The sequence below is a fragment of the Pelmatolapia mariae genome, linkage group LG9, assembly GCF_036321145.2.
Source record: "Pelmatolapia mariae isolate MD_Pm_ZW linkage group LG9, Pm_UMD_F_2, whole genome shotgun sequence".
NCBI lineage: Eukaryota > Metazoa > Chordata > Actinopteri > Cichliformes > Cichlidae > Pelmatolapia > Pelmatolapia mariae.
Window position 1 is genome coordinate 21503365 of NC_086235.1, and position 21073 is coordinate 21524437.

The following is a 21073-nucleotide window of genomic DNA, read 5'->3' on the forward strand; positions in this document are numbered from 1 at the left end:
CGATTTTTTGTTCCAAAATAATTCCTAGTGAACACAAAGATAGCTGAGTTAACAACACAGCTGATTACTTTAGAGACCATCACCCCATCATACCTGTAATAAGAGCTCACACAGCTCGCTGGCTGAGGGACTATTCAGGACGTCTGAGAGAGCTCTGACACACTTTGAGTTTGAGGTTGTGACCTCTTGACTGCGGCTCTTTGTTTCCTCTGTGAAAACTGTACAGAGAAACTGCAGAGCTACTGTGTGAAGGAGAGGCTGCGCAAACCTCTCATTTACGCACACCGATAACGTTCCTGCAGACACACGGGGAAAATCAGAGTAAAAAACTGTAACCCAGTGATAGCTAAATATTTGTTCATGAATGAGGCAGTAGGTGCGAGAAGTAAGCACACTAATTATTTGAATGGCACCAAGATACCGTGAACATGTAAACTCAAAACTACATGCACAAAGGCTCAGCATTATTTCACTGGACTCATCAGACTTCCCTGCTGCGCCATTAATCACACAGAAAGACAAGTAGGGGTAGTATGAGGACAGGATGCAATTATCGTATCGTAGCATCTGTTCAGGAAAGTTAATACAAACAGTAATGATGCAAAAAGCATGTTAAAAAGACAGAATTGATTTTTTTCTGCATCAGATTTAAGGCTGCACAATTACACCTAAAATGCTAATCCTGATTATTTAGTCAGTTACCGCAATCAACATAATTAGCCTAATCACGGTTATCAGTCTTTTATGATGTAAGACCGCATTTCATCAAGCAAGAGCTTGTCTCTTAAACCTCAGTGGGCTGTTTAAATCAAATGGAATACATAATTTCACAATAGTATATAATTGTGAAATATGAGAAGTGTTCAATATTACAATATAAAATTCTGTAGTCCAAATTGCAGTTATTACATTATTCCCCCCCCCCGTGTTTTGCTCGCATACCGAGCCGAGCGCCTGCGTACCTGCAAACGCTCGCCACTGTCTCCCCAGCGCAGCACAGACAGATGGGTGCGCTGCTGAGCCATCCCTCTTCACCAGAGTAGCCAGGAGCATAAACACGTCTGCCCAGCACATGCAAACCACGTCGCGGGTACCTGCGTCTGAGGAGGGAAAGGGTGAGTCACAAATTTTATGACACAAGACAGCCACAAAGAGACACACAGAGTGCACTACAGGGCATGCTGCAAAAAGAGTGGGACCAATGTCCAAAAAGGACTTGATTTTGAAAAACTGTTTAGGTTTTTTTTTTTTTTTTTTTTTTGGGGGGGGGGGGGGGGGGGGGGGGTCACCAATGATGGCATACAGACAAATTTTGGAAAACAGTCTATATCATTACGAACTTAATATACTAAACATTGTTTCCTTTAAATATAATATGATTTTTTGACCTAAACCATTAGTATCCAGCATGAGCACAGCCACCAGAGAAGACAACAGCTTCTTCAGGAAGTCCATCTGACCAATCGGCTCCTCGCTCACTGTGACATATGACTGCAGGAGTTTTGAAAAGCTGGACAGGAACTGAAGTATGGTGACAAACTAGAAAGGAAAAATAATGCAGATATTTATTAAACAGTTAAAATTTAAAAAATTCATATTACTAAAAACATGTCCAAAACAATGGTATGTTTTGAATATGAGCTTGTTTAGTATTCCACCCACACTGAAATCTGGAGATGCCCTTAGATAACCTTGTGCTGCACTCAAATGCACTGTTTTGCTTTGTTTTTTCAAACCAGCCCACAGTTTTTTGTGGTAAGATATAATAATAATAAAAATGTTAAAAACGTTGGAAAAATTTCTTTAGATGCGTCTAACGCAGTAATCCTCACCTGGCGTTTGATGTCCTCTCTCTCTCCTGGAAGGATGTTTGGCGTCTTCAGCTCAGTAAGACACTTTTCAACGGAGCCAAGAGCCACCAGACTGAAGAAGAAAATAAACATGATGGAGAAAGTGTGCGCTTGCAAGGAACCAGCTAGAGGGGATTAAGGCTACAATTAACATGAATTCTCTAGTCAAATGAATGCACAAAAATGCACACTTTTATTTAAATGGTGAAAAAAGGGGAAAAAATGGTGCAGGAATGCAAGGTGTAGTTTTTGTATCTGTATTTTATGGTTTTTGTGTTTACAAGGACAAAAACTTTCTGCTTTTGTTTATTACAAGTCTTTCCCTTAAATGATTATTTGCTTTAAAAAAACAACCATTTAAATCAATGCTTGCTTAAGATGATAATACATCAAGGGTGGTGAGGTTGAGCTGGTGTTCATGTGGACTCAGCATGTGACCTCTTACCTGGCCAGAGCTTGGAGGAGCTGGTTATGTCGGATGGCAGTGAGGGTGAAGTCTGGCAGGATGGCCAGCAGGTTGGTCAGCAGGCCGCAGTGGGCTGTCAGGAGGTCAGGCGTTACCTTGACAACCGGTTCCACGGCCAAGGGCTCGCCCTGTCGGGAGTCCTGTGAGGTAATAGAGTTGCTGGTGTCTGTGTCGCTCTGGCCTGCGAGACACATCAATAGAGGGCTAACAGACACACTTCCTGAAAAAGGGTTCACATATTGTAAATCACGTCTCTGTCTCTGGCTACCAACCACTGACCACATAATCAAAAGCAGTAAACCAAAGAAAAGCACAGGAGAACACGGCACTACTTTCTCTGCTGTGTATTTAGGATGCTCACATAAACACAAGACTTGGTTTAGTTTAAGACAATCAGTAGCCATATTGAGAGCCACTGTTTCAGAAAGGAAAAAATGAAAGGTTTATGCAGTACTAAGAAGTAAACACACAGTTTTACTGAGGCTGTTATCCACAGACATTTCTCATTTTAGTACCTTGAGCCATCAGTCTGCTGACAGGGGTATCTTGTGTCATACTCAGTGGGGAGGGAGCCTTTGGGGAGTGTGGCCTTGAATCTCTTATCTATAATGGACAACATTAAGATGTGAGGATCCATTTGACTTTAATGCAGCGGTTCATTTATTGGTATGCATATTGCTGCGCTGACCACAGTGCTAGAGGTGGAGAGAGAGCTGGAGGGTCTGCTGGAGTTGACTGTGGGTGCTGGTGGGTTGCGTCCCGAAAGCCACAGAGAATTCTCAGAATCTACACAAGCATATAAACAAAACAACACATACAGATAACAGCAGTGTTATAAGAAAATGTAGGGGGAAAAAAGGGAAGAAAATCAATAATGAAAGTCAGTGTGGATGTGTACTGCTGTAACAAATCCACATTATCAGGCTTGAAGAGAGTAATTAAGGAAAATCAAAAGAATTAGCTTACCCGATGAAGCGCTCTCCTGAAGTCTTGGGCCACAGTGAGAGCCACCACGAGGCTGGATGTAGAAAGTGTACCTGCCACAGTAACAACTGGAGGCAGAGAGAGCCACATGCTGGAAATACTGACAGTGATAGAGCAGAGCCTGCAGTGCTGGAAGACCCACCAAAGACACCCCAGACACTTCATCACGAACACAGGGGTGCTGGACGATGAGAGGGCGACAGGAGAATAGATGTTTCAGTATTTAATGCAAACATTACATTTTTATGATGCAATAATGATTTCCATCGAAATTTACAGATTAAAAACAAAGAAATCAAAGAGAGTTGAAGAAAAGGACAAAGTGAAGAGGCTGAGGGCATTCGTTAAGTTGCGCCACTGACGTAAGACATTTCATTCATTTTACAAATGTCACTTCATAGCTACAGGATGACATTTTGTGTCCTAGTTTTATTTTCTTTTTGTTTTTGGAGCTTTCTTTTCTTTTCATATAGCCCCTGCACAGCTAGGCAGCAAGTGTAACCGTTTCTGCTTTCTTTTTTTTGCACTTGGCCTGCTTTGTACTTTGCAATGTTGTGTGCATCAGATTTAGTAAACAACAAGCTTTGCTTTTATAAGATAAGAACACACGGTACCTTTTTTTTTTTTTTTTCTATTTCTGACTTACAGCTCCCTTGATGAGTAATTGCATGCTGAATTAGTTTGATGTTTCGACAGATTTAAATGTGATTTTGGGGGGTTTTAGTGCTGGAAGCCTGCACCCTCAGTACAGCTTCAGTTCCAGCAACACCCCTGAACCCTGCAGGGCTCAACTAGAGAGGAGAGGATGGTTTGGAATGGAAAGGAGGGACAGAGATGGGATATAAAGAGAGAAAAACCAAATGAGAGAGAAAGCGGAAACAGTTCATGGTCTATAAAAGCTTTTTAACTGGCTGGCAGATCTGCTGACCTGCCAGTGGGAGTCCTTGGCCTCCTCTGCGTTGGCAGGCATAGGCATCACCAGCAAGTTCTGCAGGATAAATGCAGCCTAGACACACAAACCATTTAAAAAATAAAAATAAAAAATGGACACACACACACTGAGTCAACTTAAACTAAATCAGCAACAGTGCCATCTGCCTTTATTTGTCTGGTAATACATTCAAGTCCAGACTCATTTTCTGACCACTCATTAGGTGAAAATGAAATTTGCTTTCCTTCCACTGAGACATATATACTCTGCAACTCATAGTTTACCTATCACTAATCATCTCTGCATGTTCTATATATTCACCCAAGAGTCCTCAGGTTAAACTATTAGTGATAATAATCAATAACCCAGAATATTTCTGGCTTTAACAGTCAGCACAGTTGCAGTTCAAACACTGTACCTCTCTGCGGACCATGGTGCTCTCCTGTTGATCCAAGAGGATGTTGAGCAATGTGCCCCACAGGCCTCCACTTATGTTCTGACAGCTGGCACACAGAGCCTGGCACCCGCTGGGCATCGAGGATAGAGCTGCACCTAAACTCAAACTGGCAAATCTCACCTGACATGAAAGAATAAACCCACGTTTGAAACGAGGAAGAGAGAACACTGAGATGAAGCTTTGTTAAAGAAAAAACAAAACAAAAACATGACATGTTAATGTTATGGTACACATCTAATGCAATAAATGTGAATTTGGTCATGGTGGTTTTTATTTTTACTATAATATCATACTGACATTTAAACTGAAAACATAGTCTTCTTTGTCAAGGGAGCCTCTTAGACTGACTTGTGTGGGAAGTCATTTTTGAGCAGTGCATTTGGTACGACTAGCTGTCATGTACTTCCTTCATGCCTGTGAGCTCTTGTGCAACTGTTACAGGGTTCTCCCCCCCCCCAGAAGCCAAGCATCTAAAGCTTTATTTTAAAAACAGACAGGGTTTACAAAAATGAAGGTGAAAAATCAAATGTAAACTCAACTCCTTTACTCTCTTACAGCAAATTCATATATTGAAGTATAAACACTAAATAAACATAGCCCAAAAAGTAAGGACATTTGTGTTTGGTTGATTATTTCGTTGTTGTAACAGTGCTACTTGGCAATAAATTATATAGTTGTCCAATAAACAACACCAAACAAGAGTCAGTTACAGAATAAGCTGTTTGGAAAGTTTTTATTGGGCATAACGCTGCTGCTCAAACCACAAATACATTTTCCTTACCATTTAAAGCGACACAAACAGGCCTTCCAACAATATTAGGATTTATTTCCAACAAACAAATAATCAACCGAACACAGTAAACATAGTTTTCGTGTTATGTTTACATATAAAAGTGGCGCTCATTACCTCTTGATCTCGGTCCACCCATAACGGGATCAACCATGCTAAACCCAGCTGAGAGGAACTGGCTTCCTCGGCAGCTGCTTCATTCCCCAAAGACCACTGTGGAATCATGTCCTAGTGCAGAAAAAAAAAACAAAAAACTTCAGTTTTACTCCAACGTCTTTTAATAATTTGCAGAAAAGTGTTCACTGACTACAAAGACAGTAGGATCTCAATTCTAGAGCATGTTTTCTGCTGTATACTGCAGTATGTTGACACTTGCCTTGTCCTTGTTTTCAGACATCATCTCATGAGACAAGTGAAGCAAGCAGATGACTGCATTCTTGGTAACACCTTTCCCCATGAACGACAAGGAGTTGCCACCCCACTCAACATAAAATGAGGATATCACCTGGGTAGATAACAGAATATATTGGAACTATTATATCCTTATGTGCCCATTAAGACTATGACACTATCTATCTATATAAAAAGACATAGATACAGTGCAGAGGTCGTTCATATTTGGTATGTAGTTGTTATCCAATGCTACACCTGCTTTCAGTGTGAACACCAAAGGCACAGTCGGTTGAGCAAACAGAGTAGTTGCTTCTGTGTTAATGCAAACTGTATGCTTGTCATGCAGCCCAATGCATCCAAATGAAAATTAAATACAGCTGAGACTAATTATTTTTGCTTTGGTGTGCCATCAGGATGTGTGGTTGCACATATGAGCAGATGAAGAGAGAGAGGAGCCTAAGGCTTGCTGAGATTTGGGCCTCTACTTTGCCAGGAGGAGGTGGGGGAGGAGTCAACGACAGAGCCTTTGTGATCTATAGCAGGTAAGAGGCGGGTGAAAAGGTTAAAAAGCCGACGATGAAAGAGGGAGATATCTGAATCTAAGAGACCGAAGCTGCCATTACAAATCCTAACTGCAAAAGCAAATTAACCTTCAGTCTCCATTAAATGTTAATTTATGTCAATAAAAGCTGCCCCCCAAATAACAAACAAAAGGCTGTTTCCGTGTAAACAGAACAGTCTGTTCCTTGGGGGTCTTCATTTCAAAGCAAAAATAAATGTGGACACCTCTGTGCTCTGGACTGCTGTGCAAGCTGGTCTACACTGAGTTACGCTATTGTTTTATGGACCGTTGAACAGCTGAACAGATGGAATAGGCAAGGTTGATTAATCTCATCAGCATCTTCACAGTGTGGCATGTCTAATCAATGAATGTTTTTTACCTTTTGTTATTCATGTCCCGTAACCACATTTTTGCTTAATTTTAATTAATTCCACAGAAAGTACTCTGTTTGCCTTTTTCTTCATTTCTGTAGGCATTCTCGTATCTGATGAGAGGGGAGAAGTTTCGGCACTTGCCAATGCAGCGCACGAGCATATGCGCACACACTGTGCAGACACAGAACTTGACACACATGCCACATGCAAACACAAACTGATGGACAAACACATACCTCTAATAACCCACTGAGATACTTGGAGCAAAGGGAGCTGGGCTCCAGGTCAGGGCAGTGGGAGCTCCAGCCAGGCTGGGCAGTCACGCTGATCATGCCCTGCAGTGTCCTCTCCAGGCTGGGAAGGCCATAAAAACGCGGTGCATCAGACACCCGCAGGCTCTGAAGCAAACGGACGGCCAGCTGGCTCTCGAAGGGGCCGGCTAATGCCAAACATAGCCTGGACAGACAGGAAAGGAGAGAACGGAAAGACAGAAGCGAGCAAATCAGACAAAAAAAGGCAAAAAAGGCAGAAAAAGAGTGATAAAGACTGAATTATTTATACTTAGCATTACAAAAAGGTATTTTGTATAAAATATGGGTGAATGTTTTGGTAAGGCAAAAAATGCCTCAGCTGTAGAAGCAGATAAATCTCAATGATACGCATCACATTATAATGTAAAAAGGAAAAAAATCCTCTAACCTGTCCAATGTAATTACAAAGTTGTGTTTTATTTAAAAGTTCAAATTATTTAATCTAAAAAAAGAACCACTGGCTGTCATATGTGACTTCACCAAAGGAAGCCACAAGTGTGTCTGTGTGAAAACCTCCTACCTGTCAGTGGTGTGTGATAGGCAGCGGAGTAAGGTGTTAAAGAAGTGGGTGAGCTCTCTCTGCAGTCTTTGGCTCACATGGTTCTTCACTTCTTGATGCTCCCCTGTGCTCTGAGTTGAGGTCTGGGTCTCCACACCAAGCAGCAAATTCAGTAGAGACACAGCATCCTGGAAGATACGGATACTGTTGAATTGTACGTAATTATTTTAAATTCACCCCCATAATTTGTGCATTCCTAGCTAGTAGTGTTGAGTGTATTTACTTTAGTTATAGAGGTTTTAAACTGAAGGGAGAAAAGAAAAACTGACTTATGGAGTATTATGGAGAGAAGGGCGAGAAGTGTATGTAAGCAACCACCTCCTTTCTCCCTAAAAACCCGCCTCTGCAATGCCAAACAGCAGAATTTCATACTGAGCAGTGCACACAGAGTGGGTAGTTAATCCAAGTCTATGAAGTGACAGATGTTCCTGAAACAGCTCAGTAATTACAGAAAAAGTCAGAGCAGCACTGCTCACCCCTACCAGGCATTCAGTGTGAGTCTTCGTTAGTTGCCAGGGGAGGAATTATTGTTTACACACACATTAATGAGAAAGCCAAGGTGAAACTGATTAAATCCTAAAAGCAGCACTGGAAAAAGTGAGATGATTCTTCTGCTAAGGTATAAAAAAAATGTGAATGTGACTTTGTTTTAAGGAAATAAGGAAAAATCTCTGCCACAGGCCTGAGGTAGAAAGCTATGAAACTATTTTCAGTTATGAAAAAGTAATATGGTTGTGTGACGGTGTGTGTGTTTGTGTGTGAGTGATTTATCCATTCTTTGATTGCATATTTATAGCTTTCTGCGTCTAACCCGATTACCAGCTAATGGAAACACATACACACATATTTTAATGGTACTAACAAGGTGAGCTACGGTGTGACACATAAATAAGATGAGTAAGGTATGTATGGATAAGATGGCCACTAGTTTAATGGGAAACTAGAGTGCTCAATGAATCCATAACTAAAATAATGTGTACACGCTGTGCCAAAAAAACTCCCTAACTAAGGAAAATGGCTGGACATTAGTAATCACTACAAACTCTGTGTAGCTGTCTGTGTTTGAACCATGCTAAACAGCGTAGCTCCTGTTAAATAAAATGAAACTATAATGATTTTTTTTAAAGTGAGGTGTTTCTTTCACACATGTCTAAGTGTAAACGATGTGTACCTGGTTGAGAAGCAGCTCCAGTATCCAGCGCAGGTCCTTGTCCTCTGAGTCGGCCGCAAATTCGGTTTGAATCCGCATGAAGTAGGCGTTCAAAAATGCAATGATGCCCACCAGCAACCTTTCATCCTCAACACAGGCTGGGCGCACCTGGAGAAACCTGCAGGGAGGAAGAGGAAGAGAAAGAGACAACATTAGAAGAAAAACATGGTTGAGAAGGATAATAACATTGATTGAATAACACTGATCAGATCAGAGAAAGAACTGACATATCTGAGTGTGTGTTTATGGAGACTTATTTCAAAATGTCTTCATTGTTACTGAAGTATTACATTTCATTCATCACTTTTTAGTACCTTGTTGCATCCTCCTTTTGTCTTCAGACCTACCTTAATTCTCCTTCTTCTTCTTGGCACAGATTTATCAAGGTGCTGGAAACATTCCTCAGAGATTTCAGTCCATACTGACATGTTACCATTACACAGCTACTGCAGATTTGTTGGCCTCACCAGCAATGACCCTCAGGTAGGCTGTGGTGTTTAAATTACGCTCAGCTGGTACTAAGTGACCCGTAGTGTGCCAAGAAAAAAAAAAAAATGCTTTACACTATTACACCACCAGCAACCTGAACACTTCAGTCATATCTACGTGACTAAATGCACTGGAATACCATCATGTGATTGGCTGATTAGATATTTGCGTTCATAAGCAGATGAACACGTGTACCTAATAAAGTGGCAGATGAGTGTCTATGCCTCACTCAGTTTTGCTAAATACCCATTTCCCCAAAAAAACTGGGAACCTGTGTAAATATAAATAAACACAATGCAATGCTTCCAGCTTATTCAGATCCTAAATTAAGGGAGAATAGTTAAAAAAACATTTATACAATGTTGAAAAAATACATGTTTATTTTGAATTTGATGTCACCCACTCATTCGGCTAAGCTTATATCTGTGTTGCATCACCATTTCTTTCAACAACACTCTGTAGGTGTTTAGGAATTGAGGACACCAGTTGTTGTAGTTCTGAGAGCACAATGTTTTTCCATTTTTGCATTCTTAGGATTTGAGCAGACCAACATTTCAGGGCTTTCTTTGTCATATTTTCGGTTTCATAATGTGCCAAATGTGTTGAATGGATGACAAGTCTGAGCTGCAGGCAAGTCAAATTAGCACTCTTACTACAGAGTCATGCTGTTATAATGCATTCACAAATGTCACTTGGCATTGTTTTGCTGAAATAAGCAAGTTGAAAAAGACATTGCCTGAATGGAAGCGTACGCTGCTCCCAGACCTGAATATATTGTTCAGGTCTGTGCTCAGTTTTTGCCTGTGCTACAACATAAAGTGCATTTTTGAAAGTATAAACATTTCACATCTCATTTTCAATATTTGACATGTTGCCTATACAGAATTTTAATCCTTGAATTCTATCTTTATTTACATTTTACACACAGGATTACATTTACTGGTTTTGGTAACAGTGTGAGAAAAGTTCATGAGTCCTTGATTATAATTATCTAGTGTACCTGGTCACTGCAGCCTGCCACCTGAGGGAGTGAAGGGTCTCCCTGCATCTGTAGGTGGGAATGTGTGGGAATGCCAGCCTGTCAATCAACAGGTAGAGGCTGAGCCTGGAGAGAGCAGAGGCCACAGAACTGTGCCCTGATGCGGTGACGATGGCCTGGATACAATCCTGCAGCGCAGTGGGAAGGTGCACTGCCTTCAGCCACAAAACTTGTGTTTCTGACAGGTTTAAGTCGGGATGGAATCTGAGGGGAATAAAATGTTAATGGTTTAAAAATGTATATATTCCAAATTAAACCGCATGACTACAAATGAGCTGGCAAGTTTATTGCTTAAGCAGCAGCCTCAGAATCACACTAATGACTGCATTAACAGTCATATTTGATCACCAGTCCAGTGGGATGAGACATTTATGATTCATCAGAAGTTTTGAGAATTTCTTACAACTGATTAAAGCAGAGGTAGCCATGTTTTTTTCGAGTTTGGTAACAAAAAAAACAACAATATCTGAAGCTGATCACTTTGATACATAGCTATACTTCACATAAACACTAAGTACAAAGAAGACACCCCTCTATTTTATTGACTAATCAATCTTAAACAAGTGCCGTTTTCCCCAGTCACAGCATTGTGTGAAATTCAATTTAAGATGGACTAATCCATCCATGGTGTGCTTCAAACATCTGTGCTGTAATCAAGCTGGTTGAATTTGGGAGAGACACTCTCATTTGTTTGAATTAGGTCACATTAGAAGTAAATGAAGACAGATGAAACACAAGATGGCAAGACTGAATCTAAAACTTCACTGCAATGCTCTACAACAGGGAATGTTTTAAAAGAGCGATATCTATAACTCAAAGCCTTTTCTCAAAAAAGAAAAAAAATCCTGTCACAGAATTATTGCTCAGGTAAGTTTCTTTGGCAGTCTACTAGAGTAAGGAAACATACATTTGCTTGACATAGAAACATTCATCTACCATGGTGTCCAATCTCTAATTTAATCCTAATTTTTAAACACAAAAAAAGAACACACATGAAACGCATTAGTACAATGGCCACACCTAACATTTGCACATATACAGTTGGAAATATGAAGGAGCTTACTCGTTGACATCTCTAGCAACGCCACAAAGCTCCTGAAGGAGATTATCTATCCCAGAATGCCACGCAGTGTTCCAGGCCACCTGTAGGGCTTGGCGGGCAGGGTTAAGAGTTTGGAGGTCAGACGAAGGCACCAGTACGCAGCAGTACGGACTAACAGCATGATGAGTTGCTGCCTGAAATGGAACGTTGTACCTTGAAGAAAGATTAAAAACAAAACTGTGAATATTGTCTGTCAAGTGTTTTAATGACAGGGAAGTAAAAAAAGTGGCAACAAAGCACAAGGCAATATTTAACACTGCTGCTAACCTCCAGAAGTTTATGAAGGTCTTACCTGCGTGTTACTGCCAATGGCAGGGAGAACGTTGTGACGCTCACTTCTGTGCTGGATTTATCAGACCTGATGACAGAAGAAGAGCACTGCAGTATTAAAAGGATGAACATTAATGCATGCACAAATGGAAATTTAAAGAGAGGAAAATTATGCTCACCATAAGTCAGTGCTGGCGATCTCATCAAATAGCAGTAAACTCATCAGAACAGCAATCTCACTTCCATCGCTTTTGTTCTCCTTCAATATCAACGATGCTATAATGAAGACCAAAATAGGCAATTTACATAACAATGACATCCAGAACTTTATCACTTGAGTCCATAAGAAGATTACAGAAGTAATAGTGAAGTAGTTTATATTGTAAGAATTTATTTGCGAAAATAAACTTGCAAACGCTTTTCTTATTAAATGTAAGACTCCTCTGAATTTAAAATGTGGTTATGTTTAAAACACTGCATATCTTTTGCATGAATAAATTTCAATAAAGCTCTATTTTCTGTCTAGACCTGACTAAAACCATTACACAAATATACATAAAAATCACTTGAATTAAATGTCTTTTAATTTATAAACCGAGTTACATTTTAGCTCAAATTTATGCAACAAATATTAGAGCTGCTGTATATATTACCAACTACTATTAAGACTAAGCTGTTAAAAGTGCACTGCTGCCGAGCCGAGCTCTGTGGCAACAAGTTGCATCATACTAATATGCTACTTACTACAGTGTGACAGCATGGTTAAAAGCTATGCATCAGTGGATGACTTGAGAATATGGCCCCGAGCTACTCGACACAATGTGTGTAGCTGTTACTTAATGAGTTGTCTTGTGAATGTACCCCTGAGCAGTGTGAGGAGCAGGAGCTGCCGCTGTGCCAGGCTGTGCCTCAGAGATGGATCAGCGTACACCAGCTTTCTCAGGATACATACACAAGGCTCCAGCAGACAATCAAACCTCTGGGGAAAACAGCAACATACTCACTCGGTGTTTAATTGCAAGGAAAACACAAACAAAGCCACACGCTGCCTGTCGGCCTCGCCTTGTTCTGCCTCTCACAAATGCACAGGATTTCTTTAGTGTCAGTTCGCATAAGCTATACCTAAATTCTGTGACTGTGAAGGTTGCAGGCAAGGGAGGTTGGGGACAAATACAAGTCATTCTCTGTAGCCCTGTTACTCCCCATCCATGTAGCGAGACATGATGGACGATTACCCCCGGCAGTTTCTGATTAAAAGCCTGGGAATGGTCAGCAGACTGCATCAACTACAGGCCAGAAATCACTGCTGACCAGGGCCTGTCTGCCAATATTTATACAGGCCATTTCATCCTTCTATCATCCACGGCTCAGTGGTTTTCCTGCATCCACACATGAACTCACGTGAACACATATAAACATGGACATATACATAAACGAGAGCACATGTGACTTTATATATTTGGGTTATTGAGTTTCAATAGTAACTGTTTCAGTAAGCATCTACAGTCTGTTTTTTCTATTTACCTTGTTGCCATTTACACACTCCATAATTACAGAAAGGACTTTATCTGTTATTCCAAGGTTCTTTAGTACTGGATGCATTGCTGTGTCTAAAGGGAATGAAAGAAAACAGTTCAATATATGTCAAAACACACGCATACACATACATCTCTAAATTCTTGTATTATCACATTCTAAAACTGGCCCGGATGTGCCACCAAAGTCAGTGTTTCCCAATAAAAAAATCATTTCAATAAAAATAAAAAGCATTTTTTTCTGAAGCAAAGCATTCTCACAGTGGAATAGCAGTGTATCTGAAAACCACCAGGGTTTTATTCATTACAAACCTAAGGAACAAGTTCTGTCATTTTGCAGGGAAGTTCCAACTTTTGAGAGCTGGCAATAAGGAACAAAATCTGTCTAACTTTTGCAAAACATTATTTGCTGTTTGATAAGCTGAGGATTCATCTTTTCTATGAGCATTTGTTTCATTCCAGCTCAGTGTGACAGTTTCTGATGCTGTTTCGCTGCTCTCATCTGCTCTCAGTGGCACCATGCATGTCTCTTCCAAACTCCAATACATGTGTTTGTGTAACAGACACACACGGAGCAGAGGAGCTGATGACAATTTACCAAGTTACTGTAAGTAAAACTTGCAAAGAATAACATTTTATTCTGTGCAAATGGTCAGCTGACGATGAGAGTTTTTTGAGATAATGTGGATTACTGAATATAGCCCATGCTTTCCCCCCCTCTCCCTTGAAAGAGCTGAATGTAGACAGTACATTTCGTTCTGTATAATAATATGATACAGAAGGAAGCTAATAACAATCTATTAGTTATTAATCTTTGGCTCTCTTCCACAGTGCATCTCGTCCCTCACCCCCATCCGGTTGTAGCAGATGGCCGACCCTCCCTGAGTCTGGTTCTAACGGAGGTTTCTTACTCTTAAAGGGATTTTTTCCCTTCCCACTGTCACCAAGTGCTTGCTCTCGGGTCATCTAATTGTTGGGGTTTTCTCGATATCATTGAATGCTCTTCACCTTATAATATAATGCACTATGAGGTGACTGTTGTGATTCAGAGCTACATAAATACAATTTTAATTTGAATTGAACTGTATAGCCAGAAAACTTGTTGTTGGGGCTCACAGATGTGGATTGGAGCAGGTACCCAAATGGTGAAGCAGCAATATTAGCACATTGCACATAGTTCTGCACATACCAAATAAAACAAATCGATGCATTAAATGTGTGACTTATACATATGTGCAGAGTATATGTAGAGGCTGGAGCATAGCCTACACAAGTGATTGATGTCACTCGGTGCTCTTCTGTTGCTCTGCAATTTAGCTGCCAAAACACTAGTCGGCAGTGGAGTTTTCCTCCAGATGATTAAAAAAGATGGCATAAGAAGTAGCTGGAGTAGTAACTTAGGATTAAATAACAGTAATGAACGGGCCAATCAAAGTCATCGTAACTACATGTTGACACAACTCACATTCCTAGAGTAGTGCACGTTAGATCATAGTTTAAGTTATGGCGTTGAGTTTTAAAAAGGTCTGCGATTAAGACATACCTATGATGCAGATTAAATGCAAGAGCACAAATCTTAAGCTACTTAAGACATGAAGGGATTATTATAATTGAAAAAAAGAAGCTTCTAAATATGTAATTTTGAGGAAAAAGACAATGCCAGAAGGATCTTAAAATATACTTTTACATATGTAGTCTAATCTAATATTGAGCAACTTACAAAAGAAGGCTAAGAAGTTGCTATTACAAGTTTTAACCTGCCAGAACAAATATTCAACTTGGAAAAATATTAAAACCAGACAAAAGATGAGTTTATAATACTACTATAAATATAGCTTTTATAGATATCTCACCTTGTAGCACCACAGAAAGCTGTTCTGCAGCTGATCTTTTCAAGGTGATATCAACCATGTCTGAGTAGAGGATACTGAACAGCTTCTCAACAGATTCCACCTAAGACATAAAATAAACACATAAGTAAGCACTTACTTTTATTAGTACACACATCTGTTTTGTGCTATGTATGCAGGATTATACCTTTAGAACAGACTTCTTGCTGGTATCAAGTGTGATGTCTAAAGGGTTTTTAAGGCAGAAGAGGTTGGGGAGCGAGGCAATCATTTGTTGATCCAGTTTTGGCCGGGCTGTATTTGCATCATCGCTTCCAGTGAGGTGGGGCAGGAATTGCTGTACTGCTGCTACTCTCACACTGTTAATAATGAATAATGAAAGAATATAAGCAGGTGTAGTTAAGGACTTACAATCGCTGCAAAACAACCTAATTCATGCGATGAAGAAAAAACAAAAAAAACATTTACAGTTTGATTTTTTCAAAGAACAACTCCTCAAGAAATAGCTGGCAGTGGAGGCGGCGGCTCTATTACTTGCTGCCAAAAATTACTAGGGCTTCTCTGGTGTTGATTTCCATTTCTATCAATATTCATAGATTGGGACCGGATGAGAAAGTGTTTTACACAGGCCTCGAAGAGCATTTGGTTGACATGACAAGCACAAGCACCTGACAGCAACACAGAGGCCTAATATGCCCACCACAAGTGTTGGAGAGACATTTTCAGGCTCTCGAGTGTTTCTCTGGCTAACAAATAATCCCGAGAACCGACGTCAAAATCATCAAACAACTCCACGAAAGGAAAACGAAAAAAAAGAAAAGAAACATGCCAGACATCCAAGTATACTCATCACAGGCACAAACACACACATTTCTGACGTGCACACAATTCCGGGCAGGCACAAAATGCTCAAACGAGCACAGAGAGAAACAACAAGAAACAGCAACAAAGGAAAGACCCAGAGAAGAGACTCACGCGGGCTGCTTAGTGAAAAGGAGTCGCAGTGCCGCCTTTAGTTTGGCTGTACTTGGGAACACACTGTCTCTTGCCATGTCCGACATGTCACTTATCAGCAGGACGCAGTTTCCGAGTGACTCCTCGGTGCTGGCGTAACCCTGCCGCACACAGACACACAAACACACACAATTCTCAGGACTGCCTTGGCAGACAATAAAGCAAACAACGGGGAATTCCAGCAAAGCGGTGCAACAGTAAATAAAATATGCATCACTTTGATTACGGGTGGTTTCATTTTGTCTCTTGTTGACATGGTGGGCCCATCTCTGAATGGCCTTCTTGAATTAAATCACACTTGACAGCCTAGTCAAAACCTCATGTATATTCATGAAGAATTTCCTGGCTTTCTGTTGCCTGGAACTGAACAATTAATAAAAAGTTTTTGTTTCTCTTCCCCCTCCACTGAAAAAGGAAACAATATAACAGAATATGTAAATGAGAAAATAACCAAATTTTTCTCACTGGCAGCTCAATGCACAGTCTTTGTGGTCCAAGAGTGCTAATATTGCACTTTTGATCATAGCTGTTCTAATTGTGGGCAACATACACCCATTCTACCCTTCCATAAATATTGTTTAATAAGCTCCAAATGAGATGTGCGCTTTATGAGCTCTGCAGTGCAAATACTACTGAGCCTCTGAAGAGATTACAACACCTGTAATATGGGCATGACCGGGTAAAGTGCCTCATTGAATCTGTCCCAGGCTGATGCTGTCATCATCAATTGTCCCTTGAGCAGGAATAGCAGGATATCCTTGGCAAGAGCATTCACCTATAGATCACAGGTAAAGTGCTGAGTTCACAAAGGCGTTGGTGATAAAACATCTACTAACAAGTACTCCATGTGACAACTTTGAAATGTCTAAATTATTACACCGGTTTAGCATGTAATGTCCAAAAACCCCCCACAAACCCCTCTGCTTTTAATCTCATGATTATCTGTGAGTGACTGTACTCCATTATCAGAATGAGCTCTCTCAAAGGTCTAAAACTTGAAAGGTATAAGTAGTACATTTACCTTTTGTGCCGAATCCTGGAGTCCAAAGGTGCTTATTTCATAGAGCACCCTGTGGTGGAGAAGGAAGCTAACTCCAGCACATGCCCCTGGTTCCTGTCGTGTCGCATTCTGGATGCCAAGGCAGTCCTAGGGGTACATGTAATCACACCAGAGCACATAATAAATTATCACTATTCTCACTTGTGCTCGCATATAAGAGTTTCAATTCACTTTAAATGTAGCCACTCACTCTAGTCAGTAATTGGCAAAATGAAAAGAAAGACTGATTTCAAATGTCAAGTGGGTTTTTTATAGTGGCCTGTCAAAGAGCCGTGACTCATCCATCTTCATCCCACTTATTTACATATGGGTGCCCCACTAAACAGGCTCACATTAAGGCTATATCACACTCATATATTTTAACCATGACCCTCCGCACTCATCCAAACAATGACTGTCTATATAAGATGGCTTGCTCTAACCTTGACCAGGTTTAAAGTGCATTCATATGTTTCTGTCTTGACGGGCAGTAAAGGATGGGCCAGCAGCTTGAGGAGGAGTTTCTGGCTCTCCGTTTGGAGGAGGGGACTGGGCTGTTCAAACTTCCACCTATAAGAAGATAATCAAATGGATTTTAACTAACTTCGTTAACAAAAAAAAAAAAAAAAAATAGTCATTACTATGACTGACTTTAGATCTGATGTCTTACAGATAAGAGCAAATGTGAACACATTCTTTGATGATAGGCAAGTGCTGGTGAAATGGAAGGCCATCTATGGCTTGGTCTGCCAGCTCCACTAACTCCAGCCAGTTCTTCTCCCCCTTGAGAAAAAAAAATACAATGTTTAATTAACAGTCAAGTAGTGATGAGATACAGTCTGAAAATACTTCACTATAGTCATATATAATCATATACTTTGTTCAGGCATAACATTATGACCACCTGCCTAACACTGTGTTGGTCCCCATTTTGCTGCTAAAACGGCTCTGACCCATTGAGGCATGGACTCCGCTAGACCTCTGAAGGTGTGTTGTGGAATCTGGCTCCAGGTCTGATCCACTTCCATGGATCAGACATCTTTGTCTGGCACATCCCACAGAGGTTTGATTGGCATCTGCACAATTTTTAGGCCAAGTCAACACCTCAAACGTGTTGTTGTGTTTCTAAAACTATTCCCGAACCGTTTTTGTTTTGTGACAGGGCGCACCATCCTGCAGAAAGAGGCCTATGGGAATATGGGGTAAAACCGTTTTCACGAAAGGCTATACGTTGTCTGGACCTGAGGTAGGTGGTGCATTTCAAAGTAACTTCCACATGGTTGCCAGGACCCGAGGTTTCGTAGCAGTATACTGCCCAAACCATGACACTGCCTCCATCGGCTTGCCTTCTTCTCATAGTGCATTCTGGTGCCAGGTGTTCCCCAGGTACATCCTAAGATGCACCCGGCCAGCCATGTGACAGGAAAGAGAATGTGATTCATCAAACCAGGCGATCTTCTTCAATTGCTCCACCCTTTGCTCCCCACGTGCATCAATGAGCCGTGGCCACCCATGACCTTGTCCCTGGTTCAGCACTATTCCTCGTTGGACGACTTTTGATAGACACTGACCACTGCAGACTGGACACAGAGATATATAGCTACAGTTTTGGAGATGCTCTGACGTGTTGCCTAGCCATCACAATTTGATCCTTACACTCAAATCCCTACGCTTGCCCATTTTTCCTGCTTCTAATACTTCACCTTTGAGATAATCACTTTTACTCACGTCACCTGCCAGCTGTCATATTGTTATGCCTGATCAGTGTATAATGTATCCATATATACACGTATAAAGGATGCCTAGTATTTGTATTTGATGTGATGATTATACCTCCGCTTGTGCTTCCCTGAGAAAGTTGCAAGTGGATTCCATCCAGAGGGCAGCTCGGGTCACCCTCCTGTAGATTTCATGGCTGTCCGAGTTCACCTGTTCCAAGTAGGCCACTGCTGTCTCTTGCATGCTGGGTAACAAACTTCCCAATGATGTGTCCAAGCATAAGTGGAAAAGAGCTGTTGCAGTGTTTTCTGGGAGATTGTCACTAGCCTGTGTGATGTTCATAGAATGATTAACTTTCAAATGGAAAACAGTAACTGAATCAAAGTAATTCTGTCACACAAGCACACACACCTTCTCGGGTGGGAGGATGGTCTGTAGGAGTTTAATGGTAAATATGGCAGTGCCTATGTAGGCTAGTCTATGGTGAACCTGAGAATTGTTGGAAATATCCACTGAACAGCTGTGGTGATAGCTCAGTATATCCCCCAGTAGCTCCATGCAGGTTTGCAGCTTCTCTTTCTAAAATAAACACAAGCAAAAATGTAGACAAACACATACACTGCCACACAAACGCACCAATACGTGCACATGTACTCGCACTGTGTGAATGTTCACACACACTCAAGACACAGCTTCTGGCTGCGAGCCAAGAGAAAAATTGTTCGTTCCAGGGGTTAGGAATTGAATGTAATCAGATTTCAGGGTTATTTTGGGACGAGATACAGATCCACCCTATCTCTGTATGAATAAATTGGAACAATCTATTCTCAGCCACTTTGTTCTGTGTGTAAAAATTGTTCAATGGAAGATGAACACCAGCAGGGGGCAGTACATGCCCTCTGCATTGCTGAGGCGGGCATGAACAGTTTGGTCCATTCCCACAGGAAAAACCTAGAGGTTTGGCACACAAAAGCTGCTCTCCACATAAAGATGACAAAATAGTTCTCAGGCTGCAAGGCTCTGGGCATGTATTAAACAGCAGAGGGCCACAGGGGCCTGGACTTGACAAGTGTGTAAATCCCCCTGCAGAGGAACATACCCTTTAAAACAGCCATGCAAGATAACAAATGATTCTGCATGGTAAAAAAAAATACACCTGTTTAACACAATCTATTGTGTGGACTTTATGCACGTAATAAATGAAGACATTTACTAGCCCTGCAATTCTGTGCTGGGATAAACCCAAGGGTACAGATGGGAAGTTTGCATGTATGCAAGCAGTGCTTTATAACCAGCAGAAAGCCTCTGTAACCTTTATATAACACATAACGCTCAATCACGTGCCCGCAGTTCTCCTTGACAGTCGAGTACCGTATGCCTGTGTGTCTGTGGCAAATTGTCTGGTGGCCAAGTCAGTTCCCCTTTTCACTGAAGTGTCTATTCATCTACATAAGAGGCTGTCATGAGTTGTGTTGACTTGCCAGCTCCATCCCCGCCAGGCTGCGATCGTCCCAGACCAGCTCACAAACGCTGTCCCCAAGCAGGAGGACAGCGTCACACAGCAGCTCCACAACGCGATGGAAAGCATGCAAACCTTCTGAGAAACAGCAGAGTGAGAGAGAAAACAAAGCAAGAGCAGAAGAAATGTTTTGACGTGATCAAATAACAATGGAGAGAATCCAGTCAATGTAGAGAAACAGGTGAGGGAATCTTAAGTTCAAAAAATTAAAACAAACAAACAATTGAGACTGAGATTATTGATTAATGGCTTAAAAAATAGTTTTCCCACTCATATTTTACCAAATAAGATCATTTTTAAAAAAGACAAGCATACTGACACTTACCTGTCTTAAGCAGTGGTATGGCACACTCCATAGAGGCAACAGTAAACTGAGCCAAAGTGAGCTGCCGCAACTGCAACTCCAACACATCTTCTACACCCAGATCAGGAAGCTCCACATGGGCCACATCTGCAGGTGAATGGGCCATCTGTCTGGGGGCCTGGACTGCTCCTCCACTTCTGTGTGAGCTGCCACTGGATGAATTGCACACAGACGGAAAGACAACTGTAAATTTGTGATCTGTTCTTGGACCATTCAAATGCAAGGAGTGACGTATCCGCTGTATAG

The 21073-nt window shown here is 41.1% G+C and overlaps 1 protein-coding gene across 2 annotated transcripts in view; it reads right to left on the bottom strand.

The window, feature by feature from the left end:
• The window catches only part of rttn (rotatin), a 33359-nt gene that overhangs the window by 7726 nt on the left and 4560 nt on the right, over positions 1-21073 (bottom strand). For both annotated transcript variants that reach the window (XR_010094872.1, XM_063484091.1), the window contains exons 9-40: positions 20789-20979; positions 20426-20541; positions 19356-19523; positions 19059-19271; positions 17896-18008; positions 17669-17795; positions 17208-17333; positions 16845-16961; positions 16148-16287; positions 15360-15531; positions 15176-15275; positions 13312-13397; positions 12649-12766; positions 11967-12063; positions 11810-11875; positions 11479-11670; positions 10377-10619; positions 8849-9005; positions 7639-7805; positions 7044-7263; positions 5855-5983; positions 5596-5706; positions 4650-4808; positions 4229-4306; positions 3283-3481; positions 3005-3102; positions 2832-2919; positions 2296-2497; positions 1833-1923; positions 1389-1539; positions 963-1100; positions 94-296 (exon numbers count right to left, since the gene is read on the bottom strand). Coding sequence is in view for 1 of the 2 variants with exons in the window: in XM_063484091.1 (XP_063340161.1) it covers positions 94-296; positions 963-1100; positions 1389-1539; positions 1833-1923; positions 2296-2497; positions 2832-2919; positions 3005-3102; positions 3283-3481; positions 4229-4306; positions 4650-4808; positions 5596-5706; positions 5855-5983; positions 7044-7263; positions 7639-7805; positions 8849-9005; positions 10377-10619; positions 11479-11670; positions 11810-11875; positions 11967-12063; positions 12649-12766; positions 13312-13397; positions 15176-15275; positions 15360-15531; positions 16148-16287; positions 16845-16961; positions 17208-17333; positions 17669-17795; positions 17896-18008; positions 19059-19271; positions 19356-19523; positions 20426-20541; positions 20789-20979 (4576 nt within the window). In the remaining variant the exon portion in view is untranslated. The remainder of the gene's footprint in view (positions 1-93; positions 297-962; positions 1101-1388; positions 1540-1832; positions 1924-2295; positions 2498-2831; positions 2920-3004; positions 3103-3282; positions 3482-4228; positions 4307-4649; positions 4809-5595; positions 5707-5854; positions 5984-7043; positions 7264-7638; positions 7806-8848; positions 9006-10376; positions 10620-11478; positions 11671-11809; positions 11876-11966; positions 12064-12648; positions 12767-13311; positions 13398-15175; positions 15276-15359; positions 15532-16147; positions 16288-16844; positions 16962-17207; positions 17334-17668; positions 17796-17895; positions 18009-19058; positions 19272-19355; positions 19524-20425; positions 20542-20788; positions 20980-21073) is intronic.